The 16363-nt window shown below is 41.1% G+C and overlaps 1 protein-coding gene across 1 annotated transcript; it reads right to left on the bottom strand.

Moving 5' to 3' along the window:
• Nucleotides 1-4665: 4665 nt before the first annotated feature.
• On the bottom strand, nucleotides 4666-15582 carry MINAR2 (membrane integral NOTCH2 associated receptor 2). The gene is made up of 4 exons (XM_032097100.1): nucleotides 15550-15582; nucleotides 12738-13112; nucleotides 5700-5945; nucleotides 4666-4898 (listed from the first exon to the last, which is right to left on the bottom strand). The coding sequence occupies exons 1-4, from the start codon at nucleotides 15580-15582 to the stop codon at nucleotides 4719-4721; spliced, it is 834 nt and encodes a 277-aa protein (XP_031952991.1). The 3' UTR covers nucleotides 4666-4718.
• Between the last annotated feature and the right edge of the window lie 781 nt (nucleotides 15583-16363).

The following is a 16363-nucleotide window of genomic DNA, read 5'->3' as shown; positions in this document are numbered from 1 at the left end:
CAGAGGTATTTATATTTATATTACATTATACTATATTGCAACTCACAACTCACATTGCTTCTTTCTTTTTCAAATCCTGATGTGACCAGATAATTTTGCTCATGGTAAACTCAAAAATGTCTCTTTCCCTCCCCTTTTTCTGTTATAGACCTTGCCTTCTGTAGTAGGTGCATTGGAAGGAAAAAAATATTAGGCTGGAAGATGGAAACATATACCCTGCTAAACAGCAAGCCCTGTGAGATCCTTTTCATGGACAAGGTCTGTACTTTACTGAAGGGGAGTGGTAGCTGTAATTTTCCCAAATTGTGCCTGTTGAAGTGCCAGAACTAAGCAGGACTCTGTTTTCAGTAACTTTAGAGGCCAAAACCAAACAAAATGAGAACATAGTTGCATATTTCTGAACGGTTTTGGGATGGGAAGAATGCAGCAAAGGAAGAGGAAGGCTGAATCTTCTAATATGTTCTAGTGATTTGGGAGAGTAGTTGTACCAAAAGGCAGCAAAAAAGTTCAATCACTTAGGTATTTTTGAAAGCTAAACCTTATTTAATAGAGAACAGGTAGTTTTTCTATCTCTTGTGAAATATAGTAATTACCAGTGCCATTATAAGTGGGCACAATCTGCACAATCTTACTTGCTTCCAGGTTGCTGCTGTGCAGTTTATAAGAGCAAATTCCTGCAGTTACTGCATCTTACAGCAAATTCCAGTTTTCCCAGTAAAAGGTAGTATTCTACCACAGCTATACCATTCTCCTACATCTTTTTCGAGGTGCTGGTAAGATGTTGTTATATCAATTTGGTGTGGTGTGTTAAGAAGTTTCACTGATTACACAGGAGTTTTTGCTGCTATTCTAGCTGATTACTATTGAAATAAAAATTTAAAAATCTTATTGAAGCTAAGTTTTCCACAGGGCTGCAGGAAAGGGACCTGGGGGTCCTTGTTGAGGACAAGTTGAACATGAGTTATTGTGCCCTGGCAGCCAGGAGGGCCAACCTTGTCCTGGAGTGCATCAGGCACAGCATGGCCAGCCGAGCAAAGGAGGATTGTCCTGCTCTGCTCTGCACTGGGGCAACCTCACCTCCAGTGCTGGGGGTAGTTTTGGGTGCCACAATATAAAATAGATGTTAAGTATCAGAGAGACTCCACAGGACGGCCACCAGGATGGTGAAGGGTCTGGAGGGGAGGCTGTATGAGGAGTGACTGAGGTCACCTGGTCTGGTCAGCCTGGAGGAGACTGAGGGGAGACCTCACTAAGGTCTTCAACATCCTTGTAGGGAGGGGCAGGGACTGATCTCTTCACTTTTGTGAGCATTGACAGTACTTGAAGAAATGGAATGAAGCTGAGAGAAGGTTTAGGTTGGATGTCAGGAAAAGGTTTTTCACTCAGCGTGTGGTTGGGCACTGGAACAGGTTCTCCAGGGAACTGGTCACAGCACGAGCCTGACAGAGTTCAAGAAGCATTTGGACAATACTCTCAGGCACATGGTGTGATTTTTGGGGTGTCCTGTGCAGGGCCAGGAGTGGGACTTGATGATTCTGATGGGCCCCTTCCAATTCAGCATATTCTGTGATTCTGTGAAAGTATGAAATTATTTGTGTAAGTGTGGTGTCAGGGTAGGGAGAGACCAACAAATGTAGATCACAGAGATTATGTACTGGAAACTCACCTAGTAGAGTTGTTTTATTCATGGAATCATATAATGATAAGGTTGTAAAGGACCTCTAAGATAATTTGTGCCAACTCTTAACCCAGCACCACTGTAATGACTACTAAACCACGTCCCCACAAACCACGTCCATACATTTCTTGAACATTTCCATGGGTGGCAACTCCATCACTTCTCTGGGCAACCTGTTCCAGCGTATGAAAACTGGAATTTCAGAGAAGAATGTTTTTGTAATATTGAATCCAAACCTTCCCTGGCACAACTGAGGCCATTTCTTCTTGTCCTGTCACTTGTTATCTGTGAGAAGAAGCTGACACCCACCTGTCTACAACCTCTTTTCATGCAGTTGTAGAGAGTGATATGGTTCCCCTGAGCCTCCTTTTCTTATAGTTTTTAAAGTACTTTTGGAATACACTAAACATTCTGTTCTCCAACCAACAATACTGATGCGAGTTTATTATGAATGTTGTGTGATGACTTGTCTTCTTCATTCTCTGTCACTAATGAATTAAAAGAACCCCAAACTACCCAAAACAATAAAAGAAAAAAAACTCACACGACAAAAGAAACAACACACAGCAATCTCTATTAACCAAAACTTTAAACTCTTTTTCTACAAGACATGTAAAGTAATACTGCATTAAATGGTTAAAGAAGGGTAGTCTCATTTATTGTTTTCAGAGTTAGCACACGTCACAAAGGATTCCGAGGCTCCACCACTCTCCCCTGAAGAAAAGTCTTTATCTCTCAGTCTGTTGGCCCTGGTTGGTCTTTTTCCCCTCGAAGTATTCAAGTGTTGTTTATTTCCCCAGTACCAAGAGCACAGCTCGCGTTTACACAGAAAATGGGCTCTCCCCATGCGAGCGCTCTCTGAAGGGCGCAGCAGCGAGCCCCTTCCTTCCCGGCGGGCAGGCGCTCCCGCAGGGCACGGAGGAGCCCTGCCGGCGCTGCCGCCGCTCCGCACGCCGCGCACCTTCCCGGGAGCCCGCGGGAGCCGCCTCCGCCCGCCGCGCTCCGCCGCGAGGGGTCACCAAAGGAGCCCGCATCGCCACGGCGCCAGCGGAGCGCAAAAGCCCGGCAGCCCTTCCCCCACCTCCAACAGAAACCGAACATTATATAAAAAAAAAAAAAAAAAAAATTTAAAAAAAAAAAAGTTCAAACCAGCGTCTTATCTCCTGACGCGTTTTTCCTCTTTTTTGACTCTCCGCTAGGTGACAGCAGTGAAATAGGACTGAAAGAGCCCGTAGTGGACTTGTGGAGAAAACGGCTTTATGCTTTCAGCTAAGCCCTCACACAGTAATGCAGCTGAAAAACTCGCGTTATTGGCTGTTTTCCTGGAAATTACGGAGCCCTTTGCTTTTAGGCTTCCCGCCTGCAGGCCTCAATAATTTACAAAAGTACGTCTCTGTATTGTATGCAATGCACTTAAAGCAAATGTACTTGGGCTGGAAAGAAGTCAAGTATTGTTGGTTTAATGTGAGTAGTTACTTCATAATGACAGCTATTAGTCTTGTAAAATACTCCCAAGTTCTTACTTTCATAAACTGACTGGGCCTGATCTTTCAGACAAGAAATAATCTGCGCTGAAACTGCAGCAAGGCAGGAGACTGAGTTCCCTTGTAAATTGACAGCGATGTCCAATTTTGTAACAGGGATACTAATTTTACGCATGTGTATTTAAATGCTGCTACTCTTCTGCTGTTGTCTGCATACCAGATTAAAACAGTAAGCTTTTTTAGCTTGAATCTTCAAACTAGTTATAGTACAAGCTAGATCAGGGTCCAAGAAGTTACGGAACACACAAGAATCAATCATGGACTAGATGAGAAGGAAGGAATGAAATACACTTTTCTGAAGATGAATTCATCTTGAGTTAAAGTGCTGTAAACCTGGTGTAAGTAGGGCATATTCTATAATTCAGAGGGGACAATACAAACCTCCTACCTTAGTTCTATTCCTGACTAATCCAAAGCATTTTTTTGTGGGACAAGAAGCAGACCTCATATAACCTCAACTTTCCAGCTTCTGTGCATCTTCTCTTGAGTAAGGGAAATCCCTATCTCAATAGTATTCATAGCTCCTTAAATACCAAATACATAGATATAACTGGTCTGCAGCACCCAGAGTGTCTTTTCAGAAAGGAAATAATTACTTGAAGTTTTTCTCTCCCTGTTCACTCACTTTTTATTTTCCTATGTTTTCATTCTCGTGAGTTATTCTGAGGTGTATTATCTTAGTTGTCTGTGTGCTCTGAACATTTCATTTTGTTCCTTAATTTACAAAGATCCTTTTTCACAGCCTGGTCATATAACTTTAATATTTTTAAGGTGAATTAATTCCAGTTTATACTCTAATACTCCGCAGATTTTTTTCCAAAAAAAATATTGTCACTCCATCTTTTGGGGTGACAGAATGCTATATGTTGAAAGAAGATGACATAGGGATGGAAAAACTGTGTCACGGGTTCTCAGGCAATTTTTTTTAATAGAAACTCAGGGATCTATTTTCTGGTTTTCTTCTCTGAAAAAGTGTAAGAAAATATTTATGCATTTAGGCTGGGGTTTACTAAGTGCTGCATCATTGCAGCAATGCATTTAGTCACTAAGTAATGTGTTAATTTTTGTTTTATAATTCTTTGTGATATCTTGAGTGATACTTTATAATGCTTTTCGGTATTCTAAAATAGCTATCATAAAAAGACAAAGAGGATGGTAGGTGTTTATTAGAACAAATAGTCAGCTGGTTGTCTGTACATACTATATGTAATATATCACACATACTGACTTAAATCACTAGTCCAAAGAAGGCACTAAAAAATATAGCGTATAGTTTTCTTTTTAAATTATACCTGTAAGGTGACATTCAGCCATGCTCAGAGTATTTGTCTCTTTTCAGGGTCAATTCCTTATGCTGTACAGGAATATTTTGAAGTAGTGATGTCAAATAAATTGTGGTTGTGACCAAAAAAAAATGGAGTTCAAATAAAACCAGAAAAGGGAATAGTTTAATAAAAATATTTATTGAAAAAAAAGTTCATCATCATTTGGCTGTACTAAGTAAATAAAACACTGAGTGTGATTACAGTAATTAGGATGCAAACAGCTAGTACCATGAGCAGGACGATTCGGCAATATTTGGAATGCTTTTTTTTTCTCTCCTTCTTTTTTAACAAGGTATCATACCCAGGAGTATAAATATCCCCCATCCAGAACTTTAGATCATTAGGATTTTCCTAGAAAAAAAATCAGAAAATTAAATTCTCTCTTTTACACACAAAGTCATTAGAACATACCCAGAAGTATTTTGGCTATCATCAGATACTGATTAATGAATTTAAGACATCATAACACATATGCAAGACACTTCTACTTGAATGTAGGTTGTGCTACTTTCCAGATGCTGTAAATGTTCCACTGGGGAAAATTAAAACCACACTTTTCATCCAGGAACCAAAAGTAGGACACCAGCCATTGAAATGTGTTTAAAAACCCAGAACAAACCATGTTGTCTTCTCAAGAAGAGATGTCATTGTATAAACACATCTCTGACTCTCTTTTCAAAAAATGAAACAGCAGAAAAAAAAGCCTACAACACTAATCCTAGAAGTGGTTTGTGCCAGCCCACAGGGAGGCAGGATCCTGGATAGTGTGGATGAGGCTGAGAAAAATATATGAAATTTTATAACAGAATTTGCTATGAACAGTTATTAAAGTGACTATATAGTATTTAAGTGCCATATTTATTGCTCCTCCCTATGTAAACAGGGAAGCTGAGTTGTACAGTGTTGTGCTTTAAGAGTTTTTCTAGTCAGAGGTCATGTACTGTAAAATTTAAATTCCTGGAGTCTGACCAGATATGTAGACTTCCTTTCCTGATCAGACTCATGCTAGTGTCATGCCTGTACCAGAAAATACCTCTATATTTACTTCTGTAATCCCACCTAAACATCCAAGCGAGCTGCGCAGTGGTTTGTGCATGCACAACACAGCTCACAGCAATTCACTTGCTCAAACGTAGCACAGCAGCAAATTACCTTTATGTGGCTGGCCAAGTTAGAGTGCAGTGACTGTCTATCATAGTCCTGCACGGTCCAGGAAGGAGTCTTTTTCTTCTCCTGCCAGTCATCCTCCACATGGATATCACTAAACAGTGGGTTGCTTTTGATTGCGGATTTCAGGGTGATGGGTGTAATGTGTTTCCCCAGGGATTTGTCTATTATTTCTTGACTGACCCTGTTCAAGTCTAAGCCTGGCAGCTCAGTGACAGTTCTCTTTTCTCTCTGAAAGACACAAGTTAGATCAGAACCTGGCTTTCATTTGCATTACCTACGATGCAGGCCCACTTCCAGAATTACCACTTGTAATGCAACAGAATCATTTTAAAACTACACATGCAACCATTTTTCTCCTTCTGGCAAACTTCTACAGTGCAGTGAGGGAGCCTGACTGCTCACTCTGGACAGATTTCTTCCTTCTGGGGAAAGGAGGTGGGTACAATCTGAACATTAAGTTCTTTTGCAAATGTGAACTGACATTATATTGCCTGCTGGAAGAAAGCCTCTGCTTTCACGAAACAGGGCTATGAAGAACTGCAGTAGAACATTATAGTTCTGGTGAAAACCATGGATGTATGATGAAGCAGCAAAGGTGTAAGGACAAAGCAGAATGATCACAGGGGAAATGGTGTGTAAATGACAGCCTCAGCTGGAAATGTATCTTTGATAGCAGGGGTGACTCGCAGTTCCGCTCATCCTGTTGAATGCTAGACCCATGTCAGGACGTCAAAGAGGCTCTTCATTTGACTGAGGGCACTGTCAGTATGCACAGGTAATTAAATATCTGAGCAGTCTCCCATTAATAAAAGCTTTTAAATAAGACCTTTTAGAACATGTGGGTGTCAAGGGAGGAAGATGAAGAACAACCCTGGTGGGATCACATTTTTTGAGACACCACAATCTGCCTCTTAAAACAGCACTAATGGCCTCTTTCAGAGTCTGCAAAATAGTAGTTACCATATTTTTCAATTTGTAATTCACCTGTAAAATGCAATCAGACTCTCTAGTTCAAGCTGTTCAATATTTATCACAACCTTCTGTCCCCGATACTTTCAATTAACCTGCCCCTGATCTGTGGTTCCATGGTGCCCTTGTCTTATACTAACACCTCCCCCACCTCTCAGGACTCCCAGAACCAACCCAGAGCACATCCATCCTTCCTCATTAGTGCTTTTGTCCTTAGGAACTTTATGCTGAGTCAAGGGGAGCCTTGGCCTGACCCAGTGGTCCAGCGATCCCCACCTCTCTCCTGCTCTCAGAAATTACAAAGCTGTGGGCAGCACCTGCTGCAAGACACAGGTAAGGTTAAGTGCACAAAATAAACAGCTGATGAAGAGGCTGGGTCCTGAGAAACTTACTTCCATGTAAGGATGAATTTTCCTAATTTTTCAATTTTACTGAGATCTCCAGCTGTTAAGGTACCACGGGCTGGGTGGACTTCAGCCACAAAAGGGCTAGGGGCATGTTCTGTTTCTCCTTCTGCCTTTCTAGTGAGAGCTCAGGGAATCTGACCTCTTGCACACTGGCTTTGGGAAATGCTTGGACACCTCATCAAGTCAGTGAAGGTCCCTAAGATGATAGCAAACTGTTGGCTTCTTCTGCTTGAATAATTTTCTGTTCACTTTGTGGGCTGGTGAATCCACTTTCAGTGGGAGTCAGCTGCTGTGTGTCATCACCCACTTCATGACTGCAGTGTCTGTGTGCATGCATAGACACATATACATTGGTCTGGGGCAGCCAGGTGTAGAAGGAAGCGTGAGAACTGAATTCCTTCAGAAAGCGAAGGTGGAGAAGAGAAAACAACAGGCTTTGTCTAAGAAACTCTACGAGGAAGCATCATACTGGCATTCCTATCACTAAACCCTGCAGAAGTGACTAAGCATGTTTCCCATCAATAATTGCCATTAGTAGACGGGTGGATCCTCAGTGACCTCCCATCCTTCTGTTAGTTCATCATTTCCACATGTAGTTCCTTAGCCTTCACACATCCCCTGATAATATTACTTTTTGCATTGCAGTTACAGCTGGCACTGAAGCCCTCTGGGCTGTACTGGCCAGATTTCAGCTGAGCTGGTGTTTTTAACCGCCTTTTCTTTCTGACTGCATTTTATTTTATTTACTTTATTTCTTATTTAAGATTTGTCATTGACCTTAATGATTCTTCCCTCAGGCTTGCTAAATAGTTGAACTTAGAGAACATTTTGTTGAAGAACGCGAACTGTCTCACCAGGGGATGATTGGTCTCCCTAGGCTAAAATGTTGTGAAAAGAATGTGACTTGACAGTAATTTCTAAAGCTGTTTTAAATAAAATTCTCCAAAACTTGGAATAGATGGCATGATGCAAAAATTTTTTCATAAAAAGAGTGCTTTTATGAAGTGCTCTTTTATGAAAAGAGTGGCAAAACTTTTCCCCCTACTCTCTGAAGTACCTTTCTTTTCAAGGGCATAAGGAGAATGTGGTAGCTTGGAGCAGATGTAGAGAGGGAATACATTGGGATGGGAAACTGGGTTTTACCATGAGAACTGGACTGGAATCTGGGATAGGATATAGTTTGCAGAAATTTTAGAGAACAGACATTGAAGTGACAAATGAATTGGGAGAATGTATTTGAGTACAGCAGTGGCTTGATTGTAAAACTTCTGCGGTAGATATGTCCTACAGACTAGTTAAGGAAAAGAAGGAGAGAAACCAGAATCACATACAAAACCCTAAAGTTTTAGGTCTAAGAAATAATACAAAGACATATGAAGAATATCGTATTAAACATAGGCATTTCTAGAAGCAGAGAAACATAAGATTAGACAATAAAAATATGATTGCTAGTATTAACTCTTGCAAAAACTACTCTTTTTTTCTTTTAAGATTCAAAACACATCCCAACCTTTGTCACAGACTCTGATACATGAAGCAAATGTTCAAAGAAATACTTTAGGTATCCATATCTATTACAGAATTCATACAATATACAATGAATCTAAGAAGACAGTGTGAATGAGGGTGGAACAGAAAAAAATCAGAGGCAATTTGTGTTATTATTCACTGAATGGAAGGAGGGAAGAGTGAATACTCAAAGAAGCAGCAGTTTTGATAAACACTGAAAAACTGTAGATTAAATACATTTGTGAAATACTTATTTAGCAAGATAAAAAACTCAAACTCTGCAAACATATAACTATGTTTGATCTACATATAGCTTATGAGCAAGAAAAGATGCTATGGAAAAACTGTCAGGAAGGCAAGGATTAACCAAAAACACATACGGAGATATGAAAGACAGTAGGGCAGACAGCTCATATCAGCAATTCCTGAGAAGCCTGAGCAGGTCCAGATGAGACCACGAAGATGATCAGAGGGTTGGAGCACCTCTCCTATGAAGACAGGTTGAGTGAGCTGGGGTTGTTCAGCATAGAGAAGAGAAGGCTACAAGGGAGACCATGTAGCAGCCTTCTAGTACATACAGGTGTCTGACAAGAAAGCTGAAGAGAATTTTTACAATGATAGGACAAGGGAAATGGCTTTAAGCTGAAAGAGGGCAGGTTTAGATCAGCTGTTAGGATGAAATTCTTCCCTGTGAGGATGGTGAGACACTGGAGCAGGTTGCCCAGAGAAGTTGTGGATGTCCCATCCCTGACAGTGTTCAAAGCCAGGCTGACTGGGGCTTTGAAGACACCTGCTCTAGTAGAAGATGTCTCTGCCTATGGCAGAGGAGTTGGAACCAGATGACACTGAAGGTTCCTTCCAAACCAAACCTTTCTATAATTCTATGATCCTAGGAATGAAGGTTTTTTTAAGGAAGAAAAAGAAGGGGAACTGGACTCCCTGTCAGGTACCCCAAAAACTGAAAAGCCACCTGACATGGATAGGAGAGAGATCAGTAGATGGTTATAAAAACTTCAGCCAAAGTGACAGGGATATTTACAGAAAAGTAAATATTCAGATGGACTATTTTAATTGCTCATCGAGGTTACTTCTTGTAATGAACTGTTTAGTTAAAAAAGGTGTTTTGTCTGTCATTGGTAATGGAGTTCTGCAGGGCTGTGAGTGCATTATATAAAAACTTTTGTTCAGTCTCAGACTAAAGCTCCTGCCAACCTTGCAGCTGGCTCTTATTGTGGCCAGTTGCAGATGTCTAGGGAAGAATAAGGGAGAGAGAGTGGAAATACGTAATGCACATATGAGCCAGGGGACAAAGAAGTGACTCTAACCTGGCACCTAACCTACAGATTTTAAAAAACCCTCTTGTCCTGGTATACTGAGAAACAAGCAAAGACAGGACACAGGCGTTAACTCATATGTAAGGCCAAAAAAACACCATGCCAAGAAGTAGCATGCTGCTAAGATTAAATGCTCTCTGCTGTCTTCCAAAAATAGGGGAAAAATGGAAATATAAACAAGAAAGAGAAGTCTGAGAATTGCAGAAAATTACCAGGTTGACTACAGGGGAGACTTGCATGAGAAACAGATATAGAGGATTAATCATCTGGTGTGTGCTGGGTATTAAAACATACTGTGGGGCAGAGGGTCCAGCAGGACTGGAAATTCTCAGGGTGAGCAGAATGCGGTCAGCAGCGATCCATTTGCAGGAGAATGTCTGTGCTTTTTATGCTGCTTTTCACAAGGAAAGGCCAAAATTCTTGGACTGCTTTATGGTTTGTTTTAGTCAAAGTAGACGATGAAAGTACATGCTAAGCTGGGAAGCTGTTTAGTTTGCCTGATACCAAAGAGGAAAATGAGGAGAAAGAGCAGCAGCTTTTTGTCATTACATGAAGCTGCTTTTTATAATGGAAACAAATTTTAAAACTTATAGGTGGAGAAAACACATAAGCACTTCAGTGCATTTGAAATAAAGTGATTTCATAATAAAGGTTTGGAAGAGTCCACAAACACACCACGGAGCAGTCACTTCACATAGGGAGCCCTGAGTAGCATTAGTTTCTTAACAGAATATTGACTTCTAAAAAGGGAATTTAGGCCACTCTCAAGGTTTAATGACTTTAGGAATCTTTAGATCACGCACATATGTTCTGAAATTAATTCTCTCTCTCCCCCAATCCCCCTTTTTCCATTTCTAAACTAACTAACCCTTAACCCCATTATCTCTCTCATCTTAAAGTGAAATATATTATTCCTGCACCATTAGTTCTCCACTGTGCCATCGTGTTTCTTCTAATGTCTGGAACTCATCAGTACTTTTTCCTTTATTTGATTGTCAGCAAAAGGGGAAAAAGAACGCGAGCTCCTAAGGGAGAGAGAATGGCACAATGAATTTTATCTGGACAGCCTGAAATCACTAATGGCTACACTTACAAGTATAGATTGTGTCCTAGGTTTAACACTTATAAAATATACCACATGGCAAATGCCATATTTGGAGACATGGTGAGTACAGACATTTCCTTTGAAACAGCCATCCCGGGGCTGGGACACAGAGTTCCAGGAAAACCTTCTCACTGGTGGCGAAGAGCAGAGCACAGGTCAAAAAGCACAGGGCTCCCCCCACATTTTTAATCCTCCCGCAGCTCTGCAGCCCTGGCTCGGTGACAGTGCGTCCTGATTGACAACAATAGGGAGAAGGATCCCTGCTGTGGAGAAGGCTCTGTGTGTGGCTGCCTCCCTCCTGCACAAAAGAGGGGCTTGGGGGAGGAGGGGGGAGCACAGGGGGGAGGGGCAGCGAGGCCAGCATTGCACCATACCCTATTGTTCGGGATCCTTCAGGCTCCGTCCCTTGGTTAGGGCTGTTTGCATGGGAGACTACGGGCGACCGTGTGCTCCCCGCCCCAGCTCTCCTTGGGGAGTCGCCAGCAAAAATTATACAACACGAACAGAGTGGCTGGAGGCAGGGGAGTAGGCAGAGGGAAGGGTGTCTGGGATAGGGGAGAAGCTAGGGAAAGTAAGGGGGGAGCATGGAAGCGAGTGTCGCGGGGGGAGGACTTTTGCAGTTGGAGGAGAACTGGAATGGACTCCGGGAGGGAGCAAAGGGGTTTAGAGAGCTGATGGGGAGAAATGTCTGAAAGGGGAGAAGTGCAACAGGAAGTAGCCGTGGGAGACTTTCGGCATCATTCTCCTCCCTTCCCCCAGGTTCAAGATTTCTTGGCTCTTGCTCTTCACTCCCCTGGGGAATCGGACCCCCACCCTAAGGATCCTGAGAATGTAGACTCTTCTCCATCACCCCCTCACCCCCAATCACTTATGTATGTCTCCATCCCTTGACAAGAACCAGACCTTGGAGCTTTTTCTCATGCTAGGGGTGGGGAAAGGCGAGGGGCTCCCCGGGCAGCGGGGAAGGAGCACTGTGGAGCAGCGAGGCCCAGAGGGGTGTGAGCTGATGCAGCTGTACTGCTGCTGATCCAGACATGAACTTCTCCTCCGCCAGCTCCAGGGCCTCTGCTAGGCAGTGCACGTTTACATTTTTACCAAGAAACTGCTGCTACCTCTATGTAATAACCTGGATTGATGCAGTCAGCATGTTTCACACTTTCAACGCTTGTCTTTCAGTACAACAGGAATGCCAAAGTTGAATGAGGAAAAAAAAAGGCAAAATAAAGAGGAAGTTATGGTGAGCTATGTAGATATATACGCTTGTAGCAAGAATCTCTAATGTCTCTCTAATGTGCCTTTTTATTAAGTTTAAGGGATATGACTTGACTTTCAGTTTTAAATCTGGGACTTTTTGTACTTCTTCAGAGAGCATATTCCATGCACACCTTTAGTACAATTAATTGGTATTTGACTTCAGTACTCTTTCTGGAAAATGCTATGAAAGTGTTACAAAGAGCAGTAGAAAGACTAATACACTGAAATAAAGTCAGTGGACCCCCTGAAGAGAGTAACTCTTCTCATGGAGCCTGATCCTCGCTGATGTCAATGGGAAAATTTACAGGAATATTAATGATTCAGATTAAGAGACACAGGAAGCTGAAACTACAGCTGATGTGTCGCTGTCATGTAATTTTTCTCCTGATCCTTAAAACAAGGTAGAAAAACTAGGAAAATGTCAGCCTCTTTTAGACCTTACCTGTAAATAGATCCTGTTGTGCCACCGTTGCACTCCAGGTAAAGCTGCTTCTGGGAATTTTGCCCAGCTGGCTGGTAGAAAGGCAGAGTTTTTCTCTAAAGATTTTACCTCCAGTTGCAGGAATTTATCAGGATGGTTGTTGTTTGGCAAAACAGAGAGGTCCATGTTTCTGTGCAGTAGAGTAATACTGAACACAGCCCCCGCTTCTGCTTCCTGGCTGTGCATGCTCTTTCTATTATTAATGACATGAAGAAGGATACGACAGTTTCCTGAAACTGTATCTGACCCCTGTTTGGTATCAGGCTCACTTATTTCATCTACCAATGATAAAAGATTGTTTGGAAGTGGCAGAGCAGACAGGACAAGTGTAAGTGCCTAGCTTAAGTTTTCAGGTTCAAGGTCTAGTTTGATAGACACATATGTGATCATTAAAACTAACTGAGAACCAGTGAGTAGATGCATAAGACACTTAAATGCATACCAGCACTTCCTCAAATTATCTGCCAAAAATGTCAAGCCTACAATACTTCAAAGTAAGATTTTTTCCCCCAGAAAATTAGAAGCAGCTTCCAGTCCAAAGCTTCTTTTCTGCAGCAGTACCAAGAGGCTCCATTGTGCTATGTGGGTTGGTACAATTTACCATGACATCTATGACATGCACTTTTTTAGGGTCAGGGATTTCTTTCACAGTCAATTCTTCTTGACCTTGGGAAATATTAGATTGTTTCAAGTAATTGATAACAGAAGTTTTCAGGGAATTGATTCTGCTCCCATTCAAGTGAGTAGAAAAACCCACTGTTACTGACTTGAATGGTATAGTCTCAGTCCCACCACTTCTATTATTTTATTTTGAGACTTGATATTTTCATAATCGTTTTATGATTCTTAAGTCCTTTTGACTTTCAGCTAATGAAATTACCCTTCTCATTATGGCCTCTATGCATAACTAGCAAAAATAGCCTCCTCATTTTTATTTTAACCTTTTCTTAAATATTGTTGTTTTTCTAGGATATGTTTCATTTTGATGACACTGTCACAGAGGAAAAGCTTTTGAAAGTTCACTGCTTGACATCTGGGAAAACCTATTTTGAATCAAATTTTGCTGAGAATTAAGACATCACAAAACTTTTAGCCCTGTCCTTAGACCACAGAATCAAACCAATTTATTTATGACACAGAAAATAGCTGAAATATAAAAATGAACTAAAAATAGTAAAACACTTTTAAAATCCTAAAGTAGTAAATGAATACTTGGATATACATGTAAGTTAAGCTCCTTATTTACTTAGAAAGCTCATAATTTTTCCTTGCTTTTTTGGAGATTATTTTCCAGTGTATCTGTTTAAAATTATTAATCTGGCACCTTTCAAGCAGACGGTCAAATAAATATCTGTGAGCAGCCACAAAAGAGACAGTAGGGACTGTGTTTCTGAGTGGGTGTGGGGAACCTGCTGCTACATTTACAACTATGTCTCCCCTGTCTAATGAAGCCCTGAAACACTAATGCACCTTTCCAGTGCACCATAGGGATTACCATGAAGATGCTGTCTTAGACTTACCATGACACAGCGTTCTCACTTTTTCACTGTGCAGAACTACGACAGTAATTATTTTGTTCTAAAATATGTGGGTATATACAGCCATGACTTCTTAAACATAGACTTTCCAGCATCTCTCAAAACACAGGGGTTTCTGTGCTACTGTAGCATAAGATGTGGTGTGTGCCTGTGTGAATTTACATACCAACACTGCTTCATTAGACATAAGAACATAAAAGACATCTCACTATGTCAGATCTCTCCCAGTCCCAGGATCTATCACTCTGTTTAAAAAGGGCAAGAACAGATGCTGTTTAGGGAGACAGTGTATATCTGGCTACTTTCTGCTGTTCATTCTTCTAGTCCCTCAAAAGACACACTTTTTTTTTTCTTTTTTGGCTGAAGTATCTATTTCCCAGGCTTTTTTATTATTTATTTATAAATTTGTTGTCTATAAAGCCATCTAACTGCTTTTCAACTTTTCTGATAGTACCTCCTTCAGAAGCAAGCTTCAGAACCTCATGACCATCTGCCTAAATTGCTTACTTTTATGTCTTTTAAGTTAATTTCCATATAGACATATCATGGTGCGCTCTTTGCAGTACTGCACAGTTTTAAGAAGAGATACCCATGCAGTTTATCCATCACCTTCAGGATTTTTTAACCTATAATTATCTCAGTCTCTTTCTTTTCTATCTGAATTACCAACTTTTTTAATCTCATCTCATAAACCATCTAGTCTATCTCCTTGCTCATTTATTTTCCATTTTCAATGTGTTACACTGTAATTCCACTAAATTGTTCATAAGAATACAACAACCATAAATGAAAGCAATGTTCATGTTGTGGTTACACCAGTTCCAAAAATGGGAAAAATTATGTCTTCTCTTCTGACAACATCCCTCAGTTTCTGGTGCTTTTTTCCCTGCTATTCTCATAGCAGTTAGTAACTCTCATAGAGCTAGTAACTTCAGACCACAGAAACAAATGATACCATGATTTTTCTTCACTTCTATGACTGCCAGTTGCAAGTTCAGTATCTCATAGGAATGGTTCAGGCTATTTTTCATAGCTATAATACTTGACATTTAACTACATCGTAGTTTTTCAGCTAATGTCTTGTCTAACCACTCAGTTTTATGTTTCTTGCCAATTGAGGCAGGAGTTAACCAGTAGAGCTTAATGTCACCTGCAGCGATGGAGAACTCAGTTTTTACTCTTCCTCATGCCATGGATGAAAATGCCAAAAAACCTAATCCCTTAGGGAACCATACCACTGACTTCTCCCCATCCTGAAAGATGACCATTTTGCTTCCAGTCCTTTAATCCTTTCAAGCCATAAAGATTGCTTCTGTTGTTCTGTGTGAACACAGTTTGTTGAATATCCTGTAATACTGAACTTCGTCAGAGATTTCTGTGTCCAGCAGATCCTCTTTGCTCTGCTCACAACTGAAGCCATGCTGACTCTCACCCAAGAGCCCATGCTTATCCAGGTGCCCAGGGATCTTACTTTTTTTTTTGTTGGCTACTATGGCACTAGGAAAGGAACTCAAGACTCCCTAATCTGTAGGTCAAGGGGCTGCCTTTTCTACAGGCAGGAATTATACTGCAGTCTCCCAGTCCTCTGGCAGAGTGACTGTTTACGATGACAGCTTAGGCACCATGGCAGGTGGGTCTGATACCAATTTCCCTGTTGTGTTCTTCCAGTATTCTCAGGTGACTGCCACCCTAGATACTACTAGCATATAACATACTTATTTGGTCTTACTTTACTGTGTATTTCTTTCAGCTTGATCCAACTTCTCTGACATCTCTGCTGTAAGGAACCCTGCGACCTTTCATCTGGAAAGGCCAACACAAGTAATTCACTGAACTTCTCTTTCATAGCTTTATCACTCCTGACTGTCCCTTTCCCCCCGTGTTATCAGATGGTCCCACCATCTCCCCATTTGGCTTCCTGGTTTGGATGTTTTTCAAGTTCCTTTTCTATTAGTTTGCACACTTTTTTTACAGAGCTCTTTAAATGAGTGTATCGAATTTTCTTTTTACAATTGATCTGTTAGGTTTTAGGGCCTCCACTGGTCTTAT

The sequence above is a fragment of the Corvus moneduloides genome, chromosome Z (genome assembly GCF_009650955.1).
Source record: "Corvus moneduloides isolate bCorMon1 chromosome Z, bCorMon1.pri, whole genome shotgun sequence".
Lineage (NCBI taxonomy): Eukaryota > Metazoa > Chordata > Aves > Passeriformes > Corvidae > Corvus > Corvus moneduloides.
This window is presented reverse-complemented; position numbering and strand designations above follow the sequence as displayed.